The sequence below is a fragment of the Lontra canadensis genome, unplaced genomic scaffold (assembly GCF_010015895.1).
Source record: "Lontra canadensis isolate GAN:19392208 unplaced genomic scaffold, GSC_riverotter_1.0 scaffold1, whole genome shotgun sequence".
Lineage (NCBI taxonomy): Eukaryota > Metazoa > Chordata > Mammalia > Carnivora > Mustelidae > Lontra > Lontra canadensis.
Genome location: NW_022630995.1, coordinates 22,743,209 through 22,764,959, shown reverse-complemented (window position 1 = coordinate 22,764,959; position 21,751 = coordinate 22,743,209). Strand labels below are relative to the sequence as shown.

The window sequence follows — 21,751 nt, the reverse complement described above, 5'->3', positions numbered from 1 at the left end:
CAGTATATAAATGTATTTATATTTTATATTTATATTATATATATATATATAAAGTATATATATAAAGTATATACATAAGTATATAAATGTATATATAAATACATTTATATACTTATATATACACATATATATTTATACACTTATATATGTATATATACACATATATAAATGTATATGTATGTATATATACATTACATACATAAATGTATATGTAATGTATATATACATATACATTTATATATGTGTATATATATACACACACACATTTATCAGTATATAAGTCAGGTATAGCCTGACCTTTGTGCTTACCTCCTTTGAGAATTATTGAGGTATGATTTTAGGTTAAATCATTTGGTGTCAGAGTTCTTTAGCAGTCTTTAGAATATCTCAGATTTGCTGTTGTTAATCTTTTTCATTTATTTAATTTATCATTTCATGAAATGTGAATTTATATTCTAAATTTTTTACTGTAATTTGATTTTTATTTACAGTTATGCCTAATTCCCCAAAAGAAATATGTATAAAATAAACTTTTTGGGGGCGCCTGGGTGGCTCAGTGGGTTAAAGCCTCTGCCTTCAGCTCAGGTCATGATCCCAGGGTCCTGGGATTGAGCCCCGCATCAGGCTCTCTGCTCGCTGGGGTGCCTGCTTCCCTTCCCCTGCTCTGCCTGCCTCTCTGCCTACTTGTGATCTGTTTCTGTCAAATAAATAAATAAAATCTTGGGCACCTGGGTGGCTCAGTGGGTTGGGCCTCTGCCTTCCACCCCGGTCATGATCCCAGGGTCCTAGGATCGAGTCCTGAGTCGGGCTCTCTGCTCAGCGGGGAGCCTGCTTCTTCCTCTCTCTCTCTGCCTGCCTCTCTGCCTACTTGTGATTGCTCTCTGTCAAGTGAATAAATAAGATCTTTGGAAAATAAATAAATAAATAAAATCTTTAAAAAAATAAAGTTTTTGGCAGCATATTTACTCTTTAATGAAATACTGGATTATAAAGTTGACACTTGAGCATCTCAGGGGTTGGGGTACCAACCCTCTGCACAGTTGAAAATCTTTGTATAACTTTAGACTCCTCAAAAACTGTCCTGATAGCCTATTATTGACTGGAGGCCTAACAGATGACATAAATAGTTGATTAACATGTAGTTTTATGTTATATGTATTGTATACTATATTTTTAGATTAAAGTAAGCTAGAGGAAAGAAAATGATATTAAAATCATAAGAGAAAATATATCTAAGGTGCTATACTATATTGGAAAAAATCCACAAATCAGTGGACTCAGGCAGTTCAAACCCATATTCAAATGACAACAACTATATAGTATACTTTTTGTATAAGAAAAGGAGGATATAAGAATTTATATGTGTATTTTCCTCTACTTGCAGAAACAAACACTAGATAGAGAAACAGGGAATAAAAGTCACTTGTAGGGGTGCCCGGGTGGCTCAGTTTTTAAGCAACTGCCTTCAGCTCAGGTCATGTTCCCAGATCCTGGGATTGAGCACCACATCCAGGAGCCTGCTTCTTCCTCTCCCTTCTACTCCCCTGCTTGGGCTCTCTCTCCTTCTGTCAAGTAAATGAATAAAATCTTTAAAAATAAGCAAATAGGGGAGCCTGGGTGGCTCAGTCATTAAGCATCTGCCTTCAGCTCAGGTCATGATTCCAGCGTTCTGTGATCGAGCCCTGCTTGGGCTCCCTGCTTGGTGGGAAGCCTGCTTCTCCCTCTCCCACTCCCCCTCCTTGTGTTCCCTCTCTTGCTGTGTCTCCCTCTGTCAAATAAATAAATAAAATATTTTAAAAATTAAAAAATAAAAATAAATAAGTGAAACTCCAAAATGTGTTTCAAGTGTCACATTAATGTAGATGAGTTGTCAATGTAGATAGGCCATGTTTTTATTGTTGTGTGTTTATCAGTTGTTTGGTTACAAGTACTCTGTTCTTTTAAGATTTTAGTTACCTTTTCTTTGCTATTCATTTGCTTTTTGAACACATTTATATGGCTTATTTGATTAGTAGAGCTAAGATACTTCTGTAATAACTCATTTAGAATAGTGTTCAGGGGCACCTGGGTGGCTCAGTTGGTGGAGCACATGACATTTGATCTCAGGGTTGTGAGTTAGAGTCCCATGTTGGGTGTGAAGATCACTGAAAAAAAAAATCTTGAAAAAAATAATAGTGTTCAGATTGTATTTAGTTACTTGATTTCATGGTTTCATTCTTAAATGTTTGTTTCAAAGGTCCGTTAATTAAAGATTGTCCATGAAAGCCAGAGAGGCAAGGGAAATGGATGTAATGTTTTCTGCCACTTGGGAACTGATTTTCAGGCATGTTACTAAACTTTGTTGGTTTCCTCATCTATTGTTTGTTTGTTTTTGAGATTTTCTTTATTTACTTGATAGAGCACAAGCAGGGGGAGTAGCAGAAAGAGAGGGAGAAGTAGGCTTCCTGCTAGGCAAGGAGTCCGATATGAGACTGAATCCCAGGACCCTGGGATCATGATCTGAGCCAAAGGCAGACACTTAACTGACTGAGCCACCTAGGTGCCCCTTCCTCATCTATTATTAATAGAGATTAAATGACTTACTATAGAACAGGTGCTTACAGCAGTGTGTGGCATATAGTGGATGCTCTGCAGTGTTAACTAATGATCAGATACTGTTTTTTTGTTTTGTTTTGTTTTTCTTTTTCAGTAACTCTCTTTCCTTTGAGAAGGCATATTGTGAGTACAGGCTGAACAGAATTGAGAATGCCTTGAAGACAATAGAGAGTGCCAGTCAGCAGACAGAGAAATTAAAGGAGCTTTATGGACAAGTGGTAATTACTGCTTTAAAGTACATGTTGACAATCATCCTGAGTGGGCATGACTGTACCTGTAGTGAGGAGCAGGGATGAGGTACCTCAGCCCATCCTGATGCTCCACAAAACTTGCCACCAAACCAATTCTTGAGGTTTGAACATACTCTCTCCTATTGATCTTCACACAAACAGTTGCATATATAATAATTTGTGAATAAATTATTTCTCCAGGGTAATTAGAAAATTAGAATTAAAAACTATCCTATGAAACTTTGACTTTTTTAGTTGGGAAGATGAAGGCCAGGGATCTACTAATACAGTTTTGAAAATGTATTTCTTTCTAGCTTTAAACACATTTTGTTTTAAGGTTAAAATAACATAAATCATGATAGATAAGAATTTGGATGAATTTAACTAGTTTATGAATTCCTCAAAACTATCTTATTCTGAAAGGGCTTGAGAGACTTCATTAAGCTTAATGTAAAAAAAGAGCTATTAATGATGAGAGGACAGAAATGTTTTAGAAGTAATTAAACCCTCTTAAAGATTTTTAAAATGTCAGGGCAAATAATATAATATATGTATTGTCCCCAAGAGATAGTAAGAGTTAAATAATATATACAGGTTGGAGAAAGATTTGGACAAGTTCATGGATTGTAGGTTTATAAAGAACTTTTAAGGTAAGCTGGGCAAATTTAGGGTAAATGCCAACATTCTGAGTTTGATGAAGGGCATGAGTCTTGGTCATTTATAGTTGACTTAATTTACCCAGAGTGGCAGTTGTTATTGCCCTTTGAGAACAACTTGAATGAAATAAGCAAGAATTATATTTTATGTACTTGGTATTAACCCTATCCTAGCTTTTTCCTATCTGGGAGAAGGAAATGAAGATTAAATATAGTGAACTCCTAAGAAATACTAAGTCCTTTTGTTAACATCTAATTTTGTTCCTGTTCGCTGGGGCTTAAGAGTCGTTTTGTGGGTGGGAAAATTTTTTCATTTTAAGTCAGATTTAGGTAGCAGGGTGATTTCTTTGGACAGGTTTTCTTTCACAACCCACTTAGGCACTTTCCTAACCTCAGGAAGGAGGTAATACAATGACTTCTACTTGAATCATAGCTGTAGATCTACAGTATAGTAGAGATTCATTCATTCCAAGTTTTTGGAAGAGTTAGTAGCACCCAGAACTAATTGAAAAATTGTAAGGGAAAGACTGTTGACTGCCTGTATCATGCTGAATAAGCTTTCCTACTTAGTGATTCAAAAAAAGGTTTATATAATGTTTGAGGCATAATAGTACATTTGTCTTCCCCTCTGATCTTTTACTTGGTATTTGTCCCCGTAGTTATACCGGTTAGAACGCTATGATGAATGCTTAGTGGTGTATAGAGATCTCGTCCGAAACTCCCAAGATGATTATGATGAAGAGAGAAAAACAAACCTTTCAGCAGTAGTTGCAGCTCAAAGCAATTGGGAAAAAGTGGTTCCAGTGAGTATCCCTTTGTACCCACACAGCTATGAAATGAGATTCCTGTCTAGTGTTTGACTGGTATTTTGCTCCATGACAGGAGAACTTGGGCCTCCAAGAAGGCACACACGAACTATGCTACAATGCTGCATGTGCTCTGATAGGACAAGGCCAGCTGAGCCAAGCAATGAAAATCCTGCAAAAAGCTGAAGGTTGGAAGTTTATTAAAATTATGTGTAATTGTAATGTGCGTATAACTTAAAACATTATTTCCAAAAACTGAATTTGATATTTGTGAGATTTATAATTGGAAACTATATAATTGGAAATTATATGATGCAGTGAGAATTTCTCAAAGTTCATCTAGCCTTTCTCTTGGCATTTTAGCATATCTTCCCTATTTGTGTCTAATCCCTAAGCCAGAGTACTTGTCCATTTTCATCCATACCAGACCTTATTTTTGAGGTTTTTTAATAAGTTACTGTGAGTGTTAAATGTAAATTGAGTTAATGTCAAGCATTTATAATAGTACCTAGCATATATAACATAAACATCTAACAAGTATTGGCTATCATCATTTTTTTTTCAAAGATTTTATTTATTTATTTGACAGAGAGAGATCACAAGTAGGCAGAGAGGCAGGCAGAGAGAGAGGAGGAAGCAGGCCCCCCGCCGAGCAGAGAGCCCGATGTGGGGCTCAATTCCAGGAGCCTATGATCATGGCCTGAGCCGAAGGCAGAGGCTTTAACCCACTGAGCCACCCAGGCAACCCCTGGTTATCATTATTAAGCTGACATTCAGGTACGGTGATAATCAGTGTACCTATGTGTGTATACTACATTTATATTGGTAACACCATTCAAGCACAGTTTAACTCCCCTTAGTATGTTTTCACATACAACATTTACATGCTTTGAAGCTTTTGGTTAAGAAAAAAAGAAAAATAGTCTTACTAGCTTATGTTTGGTTTCAACTCCAAAAACATGTAGACTTTTCTTTTGCATACATCTTTCCCTGGAAGTTATAAAAGTGATGTAGGGACTGCAGTGACAATGGGGGTGAAAAAGGTGAAGGAAGGTCAATTTTAAATGTTGAAGGTTAAAATAAAAGCAGAATTTGGAGTATCATGAGAAGAAAAGTATGCTTGAGAATTATAATTTCTTGGTTATACCCAGTATTGACAATGGTGTGGGAAAAAGACATTCTTATACATGGAAGTTTTGAGTGTTAAGGTAATACTGACTTTGCAGTGGGGAATTTGGTGATATGTGGAAGATCTTAAAATTTGCATACCCTTTGATCCAAGGATTTCATTTGAAGGAATAATTAGATTAATTAATAATTAACAGTAATTAGGTAAATGAAATTTATTGTAAGGAAATAATTAGATAAATTCATATATGTATTTGTATGAATGTTAATTGAAGGGATGGTCATAAGAAAAAAATTAGAAACATCATGAGTTTTGTCCTGTAAGAGGACTGGCTAAGTTTTACCATGACCACGGAGTAGACTATTGTGCAGTCATTTAAAATAAAAATGTAGATCTAGGGGTACCTGGGTGGCTCAGTCCATTAAGGGTCCTACTCTGGTTTTTGGCTTAGATCATGATCTCATGGGTCCTGGGATCTAGCTCCACATCAGGCTCCATGCCCAGCAGGGAGTCTGCGTCTCCCCTCCCTCCCTCCCTCCCTCTCTCCATCCCTCCCTCTCCCCGCCTCTAAAATAAATAAATAAATAAATAAATAAATCTTTTTTTTTTAAAAGCCTTGATTTAAAAAAATAATAATAATGTAGATCTTTATTATAAAGTTGTCCACAATATAATAAATAGGGAAGAGAGGTTTCAAAATAGTATATGGAATATCACACTTTCATTTTAAAAGCAGCTGTGCCTTTGCATTTTAAAAATAGTAATGAAAATGCTAATAGTGGTTGTCTCTTTGTGGTGGGATTATTGTCTTTACTACATTTTTGTCATTGATTTTTTGCGATGAACATTTGTTGCATTTATATGTTTTCAATGCCCTTAAATTTTTTTTTAACCTAGAGATTACAAATGAAAGAAAAATGCCAGAGAGCTAGAATAGTCCGGGACTGATAGTATTTATATGTTTATTATTATTTATGTTGATGCTAATAGTAAATTACAAATTTGCTTGTTATTAAAATTATCTTGAAATCTTCTGCCTAAGAATTTAATTCTTACAATTCAGAATGGTGAAAGGAATGAGAGTTACCCTGCAATATTAATTTTAAAATAATTTTTTCCTATAGATCTTTGCCGCCGCTCATTATCAGAAGATTCTGTAAGTATTCCACTGTTATTAAACCCAAATTTTACACTTCTGACTAATATAAACTTATAGGGAGCTTCATTGTAGTATTTATTGATTTGTTGGAATAGGTGGTGATTTATTAAATATAAATCATAGTAAAAAATCCGCTTGATCAATTATTTGATGAGAGTCTTAGGCTGGGAAATTACAATACCAGAATTTTTCACATGCCTTATACATTTTATTTTAAATTTATATTAATATAAATTCCTTCTCTTGTTTTAGATGTAAGGCTCAGATCTTTGCATATGGGTCCTTTCATAGGAATCCCAAGCATATTTCTTAAATGAACTGCAAATAATCCAACAGTCATGATTTCCAGTTGTCTTTTTTTTTTTTCTTTTTTTAAGATTTTATTTACTTATTTGACAGACAGAGATCACAAGTAGGCAGAGAGAGAGGAGGAAGCAGGCTCCCAGCTGAGCAGAGAGCCCGATGTGGGGCTCGATCCTAGGACCCTGAGATCATGACCTGAACCGAAGGCAGAGGCCCAACCCACTGAGCCACCCAGGCGCCCCAGATTTCCAGTTGTCTTAAAGACAGTCATGAAGTAGTTTCATTATAGAGTCCTTACAGTTGTTAGCCTTTTCACCAGTCTTTTATTGTTTTCTGGTGCTCACCTGTTTACACAGTAATTTGCTTTTGAAATCACTTTATCAAATTCCTAAATTTAAGCAAACTGATTCTAAGGGAAGTTTTCTGAAAATCATATTTTCTCTTTAAGATTGTGTACCTTTTGAATGTTTGGAATACTTGGTAAATATGGAGATGGATTTGGAGAATTTACAGGGGGAAAAATGTTTCTTTTTCTCCTTAGGATGGGACTGAGGAAGACCCACAGGCAGAACTGGCCATCATTCATGGGCAGATGGCCTATATTCTTCAGCTGCAGGGTCGTACAGAGGAAGCGTTGCAACTTTACAATCAGATAATAAAACTAAAGTAAGTAAGTTATTAAAATGAAGTACCTTTTATAGGGGATGAATCCTCTTTTAAAAGTTTGTTTCTTTTTGACTGTTGCTTATTGTTCACAGGCCAACAGATGTGGGATTGCTAGCTGTGATTGCAAACAACATCATTACTATTAACAAGGTATGGCATATCCATGGCTTTCTTAAACTTATATTTTACATTGAAAACTTATTACCTGCTTCATCCTAGGTTAACTTCTTTTTTCTGTAACACAGTCTGGTTGTAGCAAAATAACAATCACAGCTTAACTTTTATGATGATGATTCTGCAAGCTATGTTCAGCTAATAAAACTTTTTTGCAGTTACAGTCTCTGGACAGTCTTACCCTTTTCCCAGTTTATAATAATGTGGAGAATCTATAGATTGAAAAATAAATTGTTTGGAGTTTTAAACTAAGCATGTGTGTATTTTATGTGTCTTTTTCATCTAGTGAGTCTGAGGACAAGTTTTCTATATGTAATTTTTTTCTTCTGGTGGTTTTTATTTTGGGGAAAGGGAGACATACCCACCCCAAAGCACATATAAAATAATACAAGTATGAATATAAACGATCCTAAAGAGTACCGTACTAGTAAAATTAACCACCATTTAGAACATTGTTTTAATGGAAGAACATTTCAGAGTTGAAATTGAAGTCAGTGGAAAGTAAGTAACATTTGGAGCACCTGGGTGGCTCACTGGGTTAAGCCTCTGCCTTTGGCCTAGGTCATGATCTCAGGGTCCTGGGATCAAGCCCCGCATCAGTGTCTCTGCTCATCAGGGAGCCTGCTTCCCCGTCTCTCTACCTGCCTCGATGCCTGCCTCTCTGCCTACTTGTGACCTCTCTTTCTGTCAAATAAATAAATAAATAAATAAATCTTAAAAAAAAAAAAAAGAAAAGTAACATTTGATTTCTTTTGATAAACTGTGATTTTTCAAGTGCTATCTTCTTATATTTTTAGGTGGCAGTACTTGCCTCCAATTTGTAGGAATATAATCTGAGGCTAAAAGGAGTTAAGTAATTTGTATAAGGTCACAGCCTGTTAGAGGTAGAACTTGGATTCAGATTCCATTGTCTTGACTCCACAAAGTCCTTCATGGTACTTCCCTCCTCCAATAGCAGAAATTCAGACGGCTCCAGAGCTGAGATAATGGCATTAGAGAGAGTAGTAGTTAGAGCATGTTGCAGGCCTTTGGCATGGTTTAGGTTTTCAAAAATTGATTCTGGCATTTGAATCTTAGCAGCATTATATACTTGCCTGTGTGTGTGTGAATTATTTGAAATGCTGTGAGGATGAATTCATTTTACCTGCTATAATTACAGGAAGGAGAGTGTGTGAAACACTAGATATCTTAATCTTGTTGTAAGTATATACCAAACTTTTTAAAAAATAGATTTTTTAAAACTTCATTTGAGAGAGAGTGAGAGGGAGATCAGAGAGAGAGAGGGAGAATCAGACTCAATGCTGAGCAGGGAGCCCTATGGGAGGCTCGATCCTGGGACCTTGAGATTGTGACCGAGCTGAAGGCAGATGCTTAAAGACTGAGCCACCCAGGCACCCCACCTGTGTTTTTTTTTTAAGATTTTAAAAAATTTATTTATTTGAGAGTGAGAACAAGAGAGATCACAGAGGGATATGCAGCCCTAACTTTCTTGAGTCAACAGACTTTTTATTCAAGATAGTGCTGAATTCAATAGATAATGCAAAAGGAATAATGAAAGTCAGTCTCAATCATTACATCATTTAAAAGTCTCATTCTGATATTGAAAAAAAAATTGTGCATGTTTAAATTTTTTACTTTTAACTACAGTATTGATGAAAGAAAAGATCTCTGAGCTGGCAAATTTGTAGCTGACCCTTGATAAAGAGAGTTACGGTTTGAAAGTTAAACAACAGCATAAGCAAATGAACATACGGAGAAATACTTATGACTTAGGGGAAGAAAGTGAGAAAACAGAAGTTAAGAGGATACATACATGCTAGTTAAAATTTAAAAAAAAATTTTTTTAATATTTTATTTATTTGGCAGAGATCACAAGTAGGCAGAGAGGCAGGCAGAGAGAGAGGAGGAAACAGGCTCCCTGCTGAGCAGGGATGCCGATGTGGGGCTTGATCCCAGGACCCTGGGATCATGACCTGAGCTGAAGGCAGAGGCTTTTAACCCACTGAGCCACCCAGGCGCCCCCAAAATTTTTAAAATTTAGTTTGAATGGTATGGTATAGAAGGCCTTGAAAATCAAATTTTTTAATAAGTGCAATGATAGCAAAGTTTAAGAGAAGTCTGGCAGTGGTATGCATGATGAATTGAAGTATTAAAAGAGTACAGAGGAGAACCAACAAGAAATCTGGTTTCTTAATTGATTTATTTGTGGGGCAGCAGGGTGGCTCAGTCGGTTAACTGTCTACCTTTGGCTCAGGTCATGGTCTTGGGGTCCTGGAATCTAGTCCTGCGTTGGGCTCCCTGCTCAGCAGGGAGTCTGCTTCTCCCTCTCCCTCTGTCCTTCTTCCCAGCTTGTGCTTTCTCTCTCTCTCTCAAGTAAATAAAATCTTAAAAAAAAAAAGAAATTGATATATATGAAAGTTTTTGCTGTACGTTAAAATAATTTTGCAGTGGTTTGAAGCTTCAAACTCAGAATAAGTGGTATTTATTTTAGATTTCTTCTTTGTCTCCTTTTAGTCTTCAAACTATTAGAAGACCTGGTTTGAAAAACATAGTTTATCACTTATTTGTGAATATATATATTTTTAAAGATTTTATTTATTTATTTGACACACAGAGAGAGAAATCACAAGTAGGCATAGAGGCAGGCGGGTGTGGTGGAAGCAGGCTTTCCGCAGAGCAGAGAGCCTGATGCAGGGCTTGATCCCAGGACCCTGAGATCATGACCTAAGCCGAAGGCAGAGGCTTTAACCCACTGAGCCACCCAGGCGCCCCAACATTCTGTAATTCTTTCTTTCTTTTTTTTTTTAAGATTTTATTTATTTGACAGAGATCAAAGTAGGCAGAGAGGCAAGCAGAGAGAGACAGGGAGAGAGAAAGGAGGAAGCAGGCTCCCTGAGAGAGAGAGAGAGAGAGAGAGAGGGAGAGAGAAGGAGGAGGAAGCAGGCTCCCTGCCTAGCAGAGAGCCTGATGCGGGACTTGATCCCAGGCCCCTGAGATCATGACCTGAGCTGAAGGCAGAGGCTTAAGCCATTGAGCCACCCAGGCAGCCCCCGACATTCTGTAATTCTTAACAGGACTTTTTAAAGGCAGATAACACTGTGTGCGCTGCACATAGAAGTTTGGGAATTTGAGCTTCTTTGAGCTACTGCCTAGGTAAGAAGGGCCTTAAGGAAAAGAAAAACAGTAGCTATGTTACATTAGCTTTTTTTTTTTTTTTTTGGTGCTAAAAATGGTTTCAAAAGGCGTGTGAATCTATTTCTGAATTTTAATGATTTGCTTACATAATGACTGTTTCAAAGAGGAAAGAATTACTTTCCTCATTTGTCATATAAATTCTAAAGGGCATAGTTTGTAGATTGCAGCTTTCTTTGTACCTTTGTAGTCCTGATTTCCAATGTCAGATTTGTTCTGTCCACTTTTCTTCAAGAAGCTCAAAACAAGCAGTTAATAGTGGAAGGATAAATCAAAAGAAAACCAAGAACCCAAGACAGATTTTTTAGGGGTTTAAACAACCTAACCAGGTAGATGTATTATCTTCCAAGCTCTTTTGTGTATAAAATAACTAAATGGAAGAGGAGTAAAGCCTTGAAGTGTTAAAAGATTAAAGTCTGAGATTGCTGTTAATGGCAGATGAATTTTTCTTTGTCAGGACCAAAATGTCTTTGACTCCAAGAAGAAGGTGAAATTAACCAATGCAGAAGGAGTAGAGTTTAAGCTTTCTAAGAAACAGCTGCAAGCTATAGAATTTAACAAAGCTTTACTTGCTATGTACACAAACCAGGTAAGTAACAAATCTCTCATTGCTCTAGCCAAACCTTTTGGAGTATGGCATATGAGGCATAATGGATGTAACAGTCCAATCTGTGTATAGTTTTTGTCTTACACCAGTGTATGTTTCAGAATGTCATATTTCATAGATTTTGTTAAACAAGTGATTTGCCCAATTATTTGAAAAGGTTTGTAGCTACCTTTTAAGAGGAAGAGAGCACTTTTCACACTTGTAAGTGAGGTACTGTTCTCATCTTATTTCTGATCTCTGTGAATTAAGTAGAAATCATCAAAGATGTCAACTGTGATTATAGGTTTAAGATCTGTCTTTCATTATAGTTTGTACATAATTATTCAAGTTGCAAATGCTGAGGAGGTCAGTTCTAATTCTAATACGGATTAATTCTAAAGATTTCATATTCTTCCATAGCAGAGGTTTTCAGTGGGAGAGTGAGAGGCAATAACATTTTCATTATGTAGAACTGAGCCAGATTATTCTTGAATACTTCGGCAAGAAATACCTATACATTTTGTTGCTTTAAGCAAAGGGTGATACTTGTATTTTCTTTTTTTAAACTAAACTCTGGAATTTAAGCATCCAAATTAATATTTAGAACTAGTCCTTTCTCGGATGCGTGGGTGGCTCAGTGGGTTACACATCCAGCTCTTGATTTTGGCTCAGCTCATGATCTCAGGGTTGTGAGACCAAGCCCTTGTTGGGTGTCGGGATCTAAGCTGGGCGTGGAACCTGTTTGAGATTCTCTCTTTCTCCTTCTGCCCACCACCCCCACCCAAAGAACTAGTCCTTTCCTAAATCCTTTTGCAACTCATAGCTTAAATTCAATAAATGGAAATCTTCTTACAGAAAAAAATTGAGAATAGACACTATAAACCACTTCTTTATCCTAGATAGTTCTTCACTATTGTCTTTCAGCTGAGCTCCTGTCCCTTCCAACCCCATCCCTCCTTTTCTTTTTGGTCACTTAATGTTTAATTTCATTAACCAGCTTATTTTGGGGGGGGGAATGCTGTTTTTTAGGCAGAGCAGTGCCGCAAAATATCTGCCAGTTTACAGTCCCAAAGTCCTGAGCATCTCCTGCCTGTATTAATCCAAGCTGCCCAGCTCTGCCGTGAAAAGCAACATGCAAAAGCAATAGAGCTGCTTCAGGTAAAGGAATTATTTTAATTTTTAATGAGGTGTCATGTAGTTGCATCGTTGTTTCATTTTCATTATAGTAGCCTGCAAACTTGCAAATGAAGTGGGAAAACTAGTAGGTAACATACCACTAGACAAAATCCGGAGTGTCACTGTAGTGAATTCTTGAGCTACAGCTTTGTTTTATGTACATTTTATGTTTTATGTTTTACGTACATTTTATGTACATTAATACACATTTTGGGACACCGGGGTGCCTCAGTTGGTTGAGCATTGGACTCTTGGTCTCAGCTCAGGTCTTGATCTCAGGGTGGGTAAGTTCGGGCCCTGTGCTGGGGGCTCCACGTTGGGCTGGGAGCCTACTTTAAAAAAATTTTTAAAAAACATTGCATTAGTGGATGTTTACCATAAACCTGAAGAATGGTTTTCATTTGAAGATCAATTTAGCATGAGTTAAAGGTTTGTTTTAGGTTTATGATGCCAGAGTATGCTTAACCTCTTTTTTCCAGTAATGTATTTTCCAATGAGTCCCAGTCCAAAACGTCAAACAATACAGAGATACTAACTTGGTTTTCATCATTCTAAATCAGCTGTTAGATTACATGTTTGAAATTCCTGAGGGTTCAGTATCCTTGAAAGTTGAACAGGGTAAAATTAGGACCATCCTGAAGGGCAAAATTACCTAGCAGGTATCCTCAGTAAGGAGGCAGCATCTATTTGAGTATCTTATTTAAACAAACAAAACTATGTAGTAATCTTATTATTTCTCTATTAGTGATTTCCTGGAACTTGGTATTATTACACTTTCAGAGCATAATTTTAAAACAAAATTTTTCAAATTTTGTTTCAAAATTTTTCAAATTTTGTTTCAAAATTTTTCCAGAATTACAATTTTGACCTGAAACCAGACTTTAATATTTTAAAGCTGGATTTTAGGGGCATCTGGGTGGCTCAATCGGTTGGGCCTCAGCCTTCGGCTCATGTCCTGGTCTCAGGGTCCTGGGATTGAGCCCCGTATCGGGCCCTCTGCTGAGTGGGGAGCCTGCTTCCCCCTCTCTCTCTGCCTGCCTCTGCCTACTTGTGATCTCTCTCAGCGTCAAATAAATAAACAAGATCTTTAAAAAAAAACAACAACTGGATTTTAAGTTCTGTGTAGAAGTGACAATTGAACTGTGTTAGTTGTGTAAATTGTGTTTTTTTTTTCTTCAACTAAAAATGTTTTAGGAGTTTTCAGATCAGCATCCAGAAAATGCAGCTGAAATTAAGCTGACCATGGCACAGCTGAAAATTTCCCAAGGTATTAATAATTATTTCATCATGATTAAAATATTTTAATGGAAACATGGTTGAATTGTTTCTGAAGTAGTTGTGAACTATGTGGTTTTAAAAATTTGGCAAAAAAAATTTTTTTGAGATTCTACAAAATAGGACTTAAATTTGTTGTTGTTTTTAATAATAAGCTTACTTCGGTATGATGATGATGATGATGATGTTTTTAATTTCTTAAGGTAATATATCCAAAGCATGTCTAATATTGAGAAGCATAGAAGAGTTAAAGCATAAACCAGGCATGGTGAGTTTATAACTAAAATAAGACCATAAAAGCAGTGGAATTATATAGTCTGTTGGTATGTTTGATGTTTCTTTGTGTTTAGTTTCTGTTTATTCATAATGTAGGAGTAATAGTGAAAATAAGTTACTTATCTGGTCTGCATTTAATGTCATTTTGTGTTCTGCTTTGGATTGGTTTATTATTCAGGCAAATATGCCAGGCACTATTTAAGCCTTATATTATCACTAAAAGCCAAGCTTAAACAACCTAAGACCCATATAGGGAATTTCTTAGCCTAAATTATTTTATCATGTCTTCAATGTGATATTTTGAGTTAAATTTAGTGATAGTGGCTAATAAATGTAGTTTTTAGTTCTGTGTTGATTCAGTCATCACAGATTGAAATCACGAATATAGCTGTGAAAGCATCTGTTTCAAAATAGAGACTAACGCTGTTGGTGGTGGTATGTACATTTATTGATTAGGGACTTTTATTCATGTCTGTATCCTCTAATACAGCTCATTTACAATTGGCACTCAGTAAATATATAATACTATTATGATAATGCTTTCTCCTTTGAAGATTAACATTTTCAAGACTGAACTACAATTATTCTATATTAGAATCAAATACAAATTCCTAAAATTTCATATCTGGCCTTCTATTACCTTTCAAGAAATTTGTCCATTTCATCATTGTGGAACTTACTGGCATAAAAGTTGTTCAGGTATTTCCTATTTATCCCTTTAATATCTGAAGACCCTCTCTCATTCCTGGTACTGGTTGTTTGGGTCTTCTTTTTTGTTTTCTGATCAATTTAGCCAGAGATTCATCAGTTTTAATGATTTTCTCAACGATCCAGCTTCTTGTTTCTGTTTCCTTTCTGTCCTCATCTTATGTTGCTCCTCCTACTCTCACTCTACTCTAGCCACATGGGTCTCCTTGCTGTCCCTCCAACACACCAAGGCAAGCTTTTCACTGGCCTTTTGTAGCTCAGGCCAGATAGAACTTATCATGGAAATTTAGCCACACTGGTGTGTACCTCACTGATCACACATTGGAATGTCCCAGCAGTGTTTTATTATATAAACTAATTTTCTAAGCACTTATTCTCAACTGTTACACTTACCTTGCTATGCACTAGTAACAAAGTGTGAACTGGCACTGGTTTAAGAGAAAAGTTATATTTTATAGGTAACTACCTTTGTATTTAGGAACCATGGTTGTATGTGGTATTTCTAGTTATTATGGCCTAGAAAGATAATAATTTTTATGATGAATTTGGTGCAGGCAAAGAGCCTAACAACTTTTATTTGCTATTTTTTCCTAATTTTTTCATTCTCAAAAAGCTTTTTCTGGGAGAGAAGGGGAAATTTTATTCATTAATTTATACTTTTGTCTGGGTAGGTATCTGCATTAGTGACTATGTATAGCCACGAGGAGGATATCGATAGTGCCATTGAAGTCTTCACGCAAGCTATCCAGTGGTATCAAAATCATCAGGTAGGTAAATTGTTTTGAGGGCATGTTTCTATCTAAAAATAAAAAGGTATAGGAGTGAGCTCAAGTTACGAGAATTGAAATAGTCCAAGTCACTATACTGTTAGATTGTCAAATTAATTTTTTTTAAGTATACCAGATCCAAATAAAGCTACTAGAAATAAGAATTATTTCAAAATGAAAAAAAAAGCTCAGTTACGGTTTTGAAGTCCTTTCTGGTTCGTTATGTGTATTTGTGTATAATCTCAAAAAATAATACATGAGCACATATGGGAGTGCTCATCTTTAGTGGCTAGAGAGCTTGTGGATGGTAGTAAGTGGTGGAACATCATTCTGTGCAATTATTGTATCTCATGGGGCGCCTGGGTGGCTCAGTCATTAAGCGTCTCCCTTCGGCTCAGGTCCTGATCCCAGGGTCCTGAGATTGAGTCCCACATCTGGCTCCATGCTCATCGGGGAGCCTGCTTCTCCTTCTCCTTCTGCCTGCCATTCTGCCTTCTTATGCTCTCTTTCTATCTCTCTGTCAAATAAATAAATAAAATCTTTTAAAAAAAGAAAAAATAATTGTATCTCATGTTTACATGGAACAGGAACATCTTCATTTTTTCCAATATGAGTCTCTGCATAGGCAGTATCCAACTTACAAATACACACGCACACAGGTGGCATTTATACTATTGGCACTATTGACAGTAGAGGGATAGCAGTGTTCTGGGAAATACTGCGTTAATGCTTGAGAACTGTGGTGACATATCTTTAAGTTTTGATTATAAGGAAATATTTCTAGTTGTGGACAATCTAAAACAATATAGGCTGTGATCCAAATTCACACAATGAAAAATTGGCCATCACTTGTATAATTTGTCTACCTCCCTCCCTGTATGTTTGTGATTTTGTTGTTGTTTAGTTCATTCAATAAAACTTTGAGGAATTTAATAGATAGGTCCATCTTAAGGGTCTAATGAATATAGTAACTTCACATGCTTGGTAGATATCTAAGTTAAAATTTTTTCCTTTTTTTATTGAACCTTTAGCCCAAATCTTCTGCTCATTTGTCCTTGATAAGAGAAGCTGCAAACTTCAAACTCAAATACGGGCGGAAGAAAGAGGCAATTAGTGACCTAGAACAGCTATGGAAGTAAGTTCTGAAAGCTGAAGATGTAAAAATGCAAATTTTATTGCTGTTATTTGATATAAGGAGGTTATTTTGCTTGTTTATTTTTTCCAGGTTCATAAACTGTTCACTAACTTTCTTTTTTTTTTTTTAGACAAAATCCAAAAGATATTCACACCCTGGCGCAGCTTATTTCTGCTTACTCACTTGTAGATCCTGAGAAGGCAAAAGCGTATCCTTTTGAGCTTTTTATTATTCCAGACAGTTCCCAGGTAGCATGCTAGATCCCTTCCAATACCTATTTTGACCATGGCTTTTTCTGTTGTAAATTTCAGCAAACAAACGGAGCACTCTTCTAACTAGTAAGAGCAAAAATGAGAATTTATTGATCAACATGACTGAAAAATACAGTAATAGATCCACCTTGGGGTATGGTTTGATCCAGAAGCAAAAATGAAGTCAAGATGCAGTTTATATCTCTTCAGGTTCAAGTCCAGCCGCAAAAAAAAAAAAAGAAAGAAAAAGAAAAAGTATATTTTATTTGGATAGTTGTGAAAGATTCTGAAATGTCATTCTCATTGAACTGCCTTAAATCACATGCCTAACAGTTACTGAAGATAAGAGATTCAGTGCCCTGATTGGCTGAGTTTGGATCATAGTCTCATCAGGGTGTGCTCCAAACCCAAGGTGGAGTCATGGAAGTAGCCACAAGTCAGACCTTTGTAGCGAGCAAATCTATGTTTGGTAGTTGTTTTGGAATAGAGATTTTATTAAACCCCATCTTGAAGTACAGCACTGAGTTAACGAATAGATGATTAGATTATGACTTATTTTTTCAGGGTATGTAATATATAATTGAACTTATCAACTGATTTGTTATTTATTTTTTTAATTTTATTATTTGAGAGAGAAACAGCATGAGCAGAGGTGAGGGACATAGGGAGAAGCAGACTCCCTGCTGAGCAGGGAACCAAATTAAGGGTTCAGTTCCATAACTTTGGGATCATGACCTGAACCGAAGGCAGATGCTTAATGGACTGAGCCACCCAGGTGCCCCTAATTTGTTATTCTATAGAAGATTTGAGGACATTTCTTTTTTCACTTTTGAGAAAGGATATTTAAAAAAAAAAAGACTTTTTCTTTTGGCAGACATATATATGTGTATACATTGTGTTCCTGAACTCCTGTTCAATTCCAGCCTTAGTAAACACCTGCCCTCGTCAGATAGCATGTCTCTAAAAGTAGATGTGGAGGCTCTTGAAAATTCTCCTGGTGCTACTTACATTCGGAAAAAGGGTGGAAAAGTTGCCGGAGATAGTCAACCAAAGGAGCAAGGGTAATGTTTTTGTTGTAACCTTCACTAATGTGGACTTTAAATTACTTTAGGAATGAAAAATGCATTCTCTGAAAATTCCTCGTGAATAAAGGTTAAGTCCCTCTTGTTTCTTTTTACCCTCTTTTTTGCTATGCCCAATTCTTAGTCCTCGTTCTGTTTATCACTTCCCCCATCACACCCCCAAATGAACCTTTTGTATTGAGTGTATATCCTTCAGGATCTTCTTTGTGTTTATACACAAAGGTGATTTAGAAATATTTTCCTTGGATTTTTTTATTTATTTATCGTTTTTTTAACAGAAGGGGATTACATTGTACTTACTGTTTTCCACCTTGCTTTAATTTACTAAGTTGTGGAGATTCCTTGTTCTTTTTTTCTTTTTTTAAGATTTTATTTATTTGCTTGAGAGAAAGAGAGCATGAGCAGGGGTGAGGGGCAGAGGGAGAAGCAGGGAGCCCAAGGCGGGGCTCAGTCCTTGGACCTGAGATAATGACCTGAGCCCAAGTCAGACATTTAACTGAGCCACGCAGGTGTCCCTTCTCCATATTCTTAATATAGACATATTTCGTTCTTTTTATGCATAGTATTCCATTAGCTGGTTGTCCCCTACTTTACCTGTAAATTTTTTATGTATATTTAGCACATCATTTAGTAATTCTATACTTAGTTCAGATGAGGTTTATTTTGCTGATTTGGAGGAAAGATTAGCTAGCTTCATTAACTTTTAAAAAGTCAAATCTGATTATTCTCCCACTGGCCATCTCAGAAACACGGTGAGGCCTATAGTGAAATGTTTAAGATTCCATGAATAGAGACTTGGGATGAATAGAGAATGGAAGAGATATAACGCTTCCCCAAATTTGTGGCTTTCATGGTTTTTCAGTTTTATCCTTTAAAAAAAAAAAAATTTTTTTTTAATTTATTGAGAGAGAGGGAGCTAGAGAGAGCACAAATGGTGGTGGGGGAGGCCAGAGTGTGAGCGAGAAGCAGACTACCTGCTGAGCAGCGAGCCTGATGTGGGGCTTGATCCCAGGACACTGAGATCTAACCCTAACCTGAGCTGAAGGCAGATGGTTAATGACAGCCACTCAGGCATCCCTGTTTTCTCCTTTTCTGAGTGCCGTTTGAAATGTAAATTTTTTCCTAACTTAAAAATGCATCAGCAACACTATATGAGTAACTTCATTATGAACTCTGGTAAAAAAGCATTATCATCCTCATAATAGATAAAAAAAAAATTTTTTTTTTTTAGATTTTATTTATTTATCAGAGAGAGGACTAGCAAGCACAAGCAGGGGTTGCTGCAGGCAGAGGGAGAAGCAGGCTTCCTGCTGAGTAAGGAGCCGGACTTGGTCCCACACCTCGGGATCACAACCCAAGGTGAAGGCAGATGCTTACCTACTGAGCCACCCAGGCATCCCACTCATAATTTTTAAAACTAAAATTAGGAACTGGAGCTTCAGAAATACTACCTTGTCCCAAATTCCATTTCATCATATGAGTCCCATCTCAAACTTTATAAAGAACCCCAAAATGAAAAATTCAAGCCAAATCTTAAGGGAATTTTCAAATAATGCCTATTTAAACGTTTTCTTTCTCCCTCCTTCTCCCTCCCTCTCTCTCTCTCTCTCCCTCTCTCTCATTCTTTCTCTCTCTCTTTCTCCCTCTCTCCCCCTCCCTGCCCCCATCCATCCATGCTCAGGTGGTTGCCTAACTGAGCCACCCGGTGCCCCCTATTTAATTTCAGTATTTATTTTTCCTCTTTAAGAGTTGAATAATTAGTAAGAATGTAGTTCTTTTCTAGTCCTTTAATCCTCTCCTTTTCCTTAGACAATTATTAAGGCTTTTAAATTTCATCACATTATTTTCATTAGGCATTATTAAAGGCTTTTATGCTAACTTTTCGATACAAAAGTTTAGTTTTGTTTTGTTTTTCTTTTTAAGATTTTTAAGTAATCTCTATATCCCACATGGGGCTTGAACTCACAACCCTGAGATCATGAGTTACGTGCTCTACTGATTGAGCCAGCCAGGTACCCCAAAGGTTTAGTTTCTTTTGAAAATACACTATGTTGTTGACAAAAAATAAGTTATGGTCCTTGCCCTTAAAAGAACCTAAGTCTAGCAGAAGAAAATATTGCAGTAATTGCAATAAAGGTTTATGTTCTGTGATTGTGCAGGGCATAGAGGAATACCCTGGGGTGGGGGGAGGGGATGGTATAGTCCTTCCTGGGGACGGTCGGGGGTTAGGAAATTACCTCATGGAACAGATGATTGTGTTGACTCTTGAGGAGGATGAATTAGGCCAAGTGTGAGCAAAGGCAAATAAGTAACAAATGGCAGAGAACCTTTGGGAAATTGCAGGTATGGATTTTATTTATTTGACAGACAGAGATCACAAGTAGGCAGAGAGAGAGGAGAGGGAAGCAGGTTTCCTGCTCAATCCCAGGACTCTGGGATTTGTAGAGAGTTTAGAAGGCTGTTACATAGTCCGGGTGAGAGATGGTCTTTTTAAAGTACGACACTGTGTGTTGAATTTCTTATTTTTCAGGATACCCTGAAAGAATTTCCACAATTGAATGGCTTGATAGAATGAATTCTGGGCAGAAATTGTTGCTGTCTCATCTTTTTAGTTCACTGTTTCATGGTTCCCATAGACCACAGAGGCATATCACATATGATTATGTACAGAGATATTTTTATGTCTTCCTCTTTATAGCTATCAGAGTACTTAATTTTTCTGAAGTGTTTTTTTTTTTAATTTGTCGTGCTCCTTTCAGCACCCCTTCCCTTTTATTTTTTTAATTTTTATTTATTTATTTATTTGACAGAGAGAGAGAGAGAGAACACAAGCAGTGGGAGCGGGAGAGGGAGAAGCAGGCTTCCCGCCCAGCAGGGCGTCTGCTGGGCTCCATCCCATGAGATCATGACCTGAGCCTAAGGCAGACACCTAATGACTGAGCCAACCGGGCGCCTCCCCCTTTTTTAAGTGTACCTAATAAAGATTCTTTTTTAAAGATTTTATTTATTTGACAGACAGAGATCACAAGTAGGCAGAGAGAGAGGAGAGGGAAGCAGGTTTCCTGCTCAATCCCAGGACTCTGGGATCATGACCTGAGCCAAAGGCAGAGGCTTTAACCCACTGAGCTACCCAGGCGCTCCCCTAATAAAGATTTTTAAAGATTCAGCAAACTCACCAGGTTTAAGATTTGGAAGATAAAAACAGAAAGTAAAAGCTTCTTCCCATCCCTGTGTGCTCTCCTCTCTCCAAGATCACAACCAATGTTACTTGTCTTACATACCCTCCCAGGGATAGTCTCTGCATGTATGATACCATACATGTTCTTTTGCCTAAGAGTTTAGTTATTTGTTCTCTAGTTTTGCCAAACATGTAACTTAAAGTAGTATTACAGATTTTCATGCTTATGCAGATTTCTTCTCTATTTATTTATTTATTTATTTATTTGACAGAGAGAGATCACAACTAGACAGAGAGGCAGGCAGAGAGAGAGAGAGGGAAGCAGGCTCCCTGCCGAGCAGAGAGCCCGATGCGGGACTCGATCCCAGGAACCTGAGATCATGACCCGAGCCGAAGGCAGCGGCTTA

At 36.9% G+C, this 21,751-nt stretch overlaps 1 protein-coding gene across 1 annotated transcript in view; it reads left to right on the top strand.

Annotated features, from left to right (window-relative positions):
* SRP72 (signal recognition particle 72) overlaps positions 1-21,751 on the top strand; it is a 29,425-nt gene that overhangs the window by 2,807 nt on the left and 4,867 nt on the right. The window contains exons 3-16 of the mRNA XM_032851141.1: positions 2,690-2,813; positions 4,141-4,284; positions 4,364-4,475; positions 6,541-6,572; positions 7,420-7,544; positions 7,637-7,694; positions 11,368-11,499; positions 12,526-12,654; positions 13,867-13,939; positions 14,151-14,215; positions 15,603-15,698; positions 16,730-16,833; positions 16,964-17,041; positions 18,008-18,145. Of these exons, the coding sequence (XP_032707032.1) occupies positions 2,690-2,813; positions 4,141-4,284; positions 4,364-4,475; positions 6,541-6,572; positions 7,420-7,544; positions 7,637-7,694; positions 11,368-11,499; positions 12,526-12,654; positions 13,867-13,939; positions 14,151-14,215; positions 15,603-15,698; positions 16,730-16,833; positions 16,964-17,041; positions 18,008-18,145 (1,410 nt within the window). The remainder of the gene's footprint in view (positions 1-2,689; positions 2,814-4,140; positions 4,285-4,363; positions 4,476-6,540; positions 6,573-7,419; positions 7,545-7,636; positions 7,695-11,367; positions 11,500-12,525; positions 12,655-13,866; positions 13,940-14,150; positions 14,216-15,602; positions 15,699-16,729; positions 16,834-16,963; positions 17,042-18,007; positions 18,146-21,751) is intronic.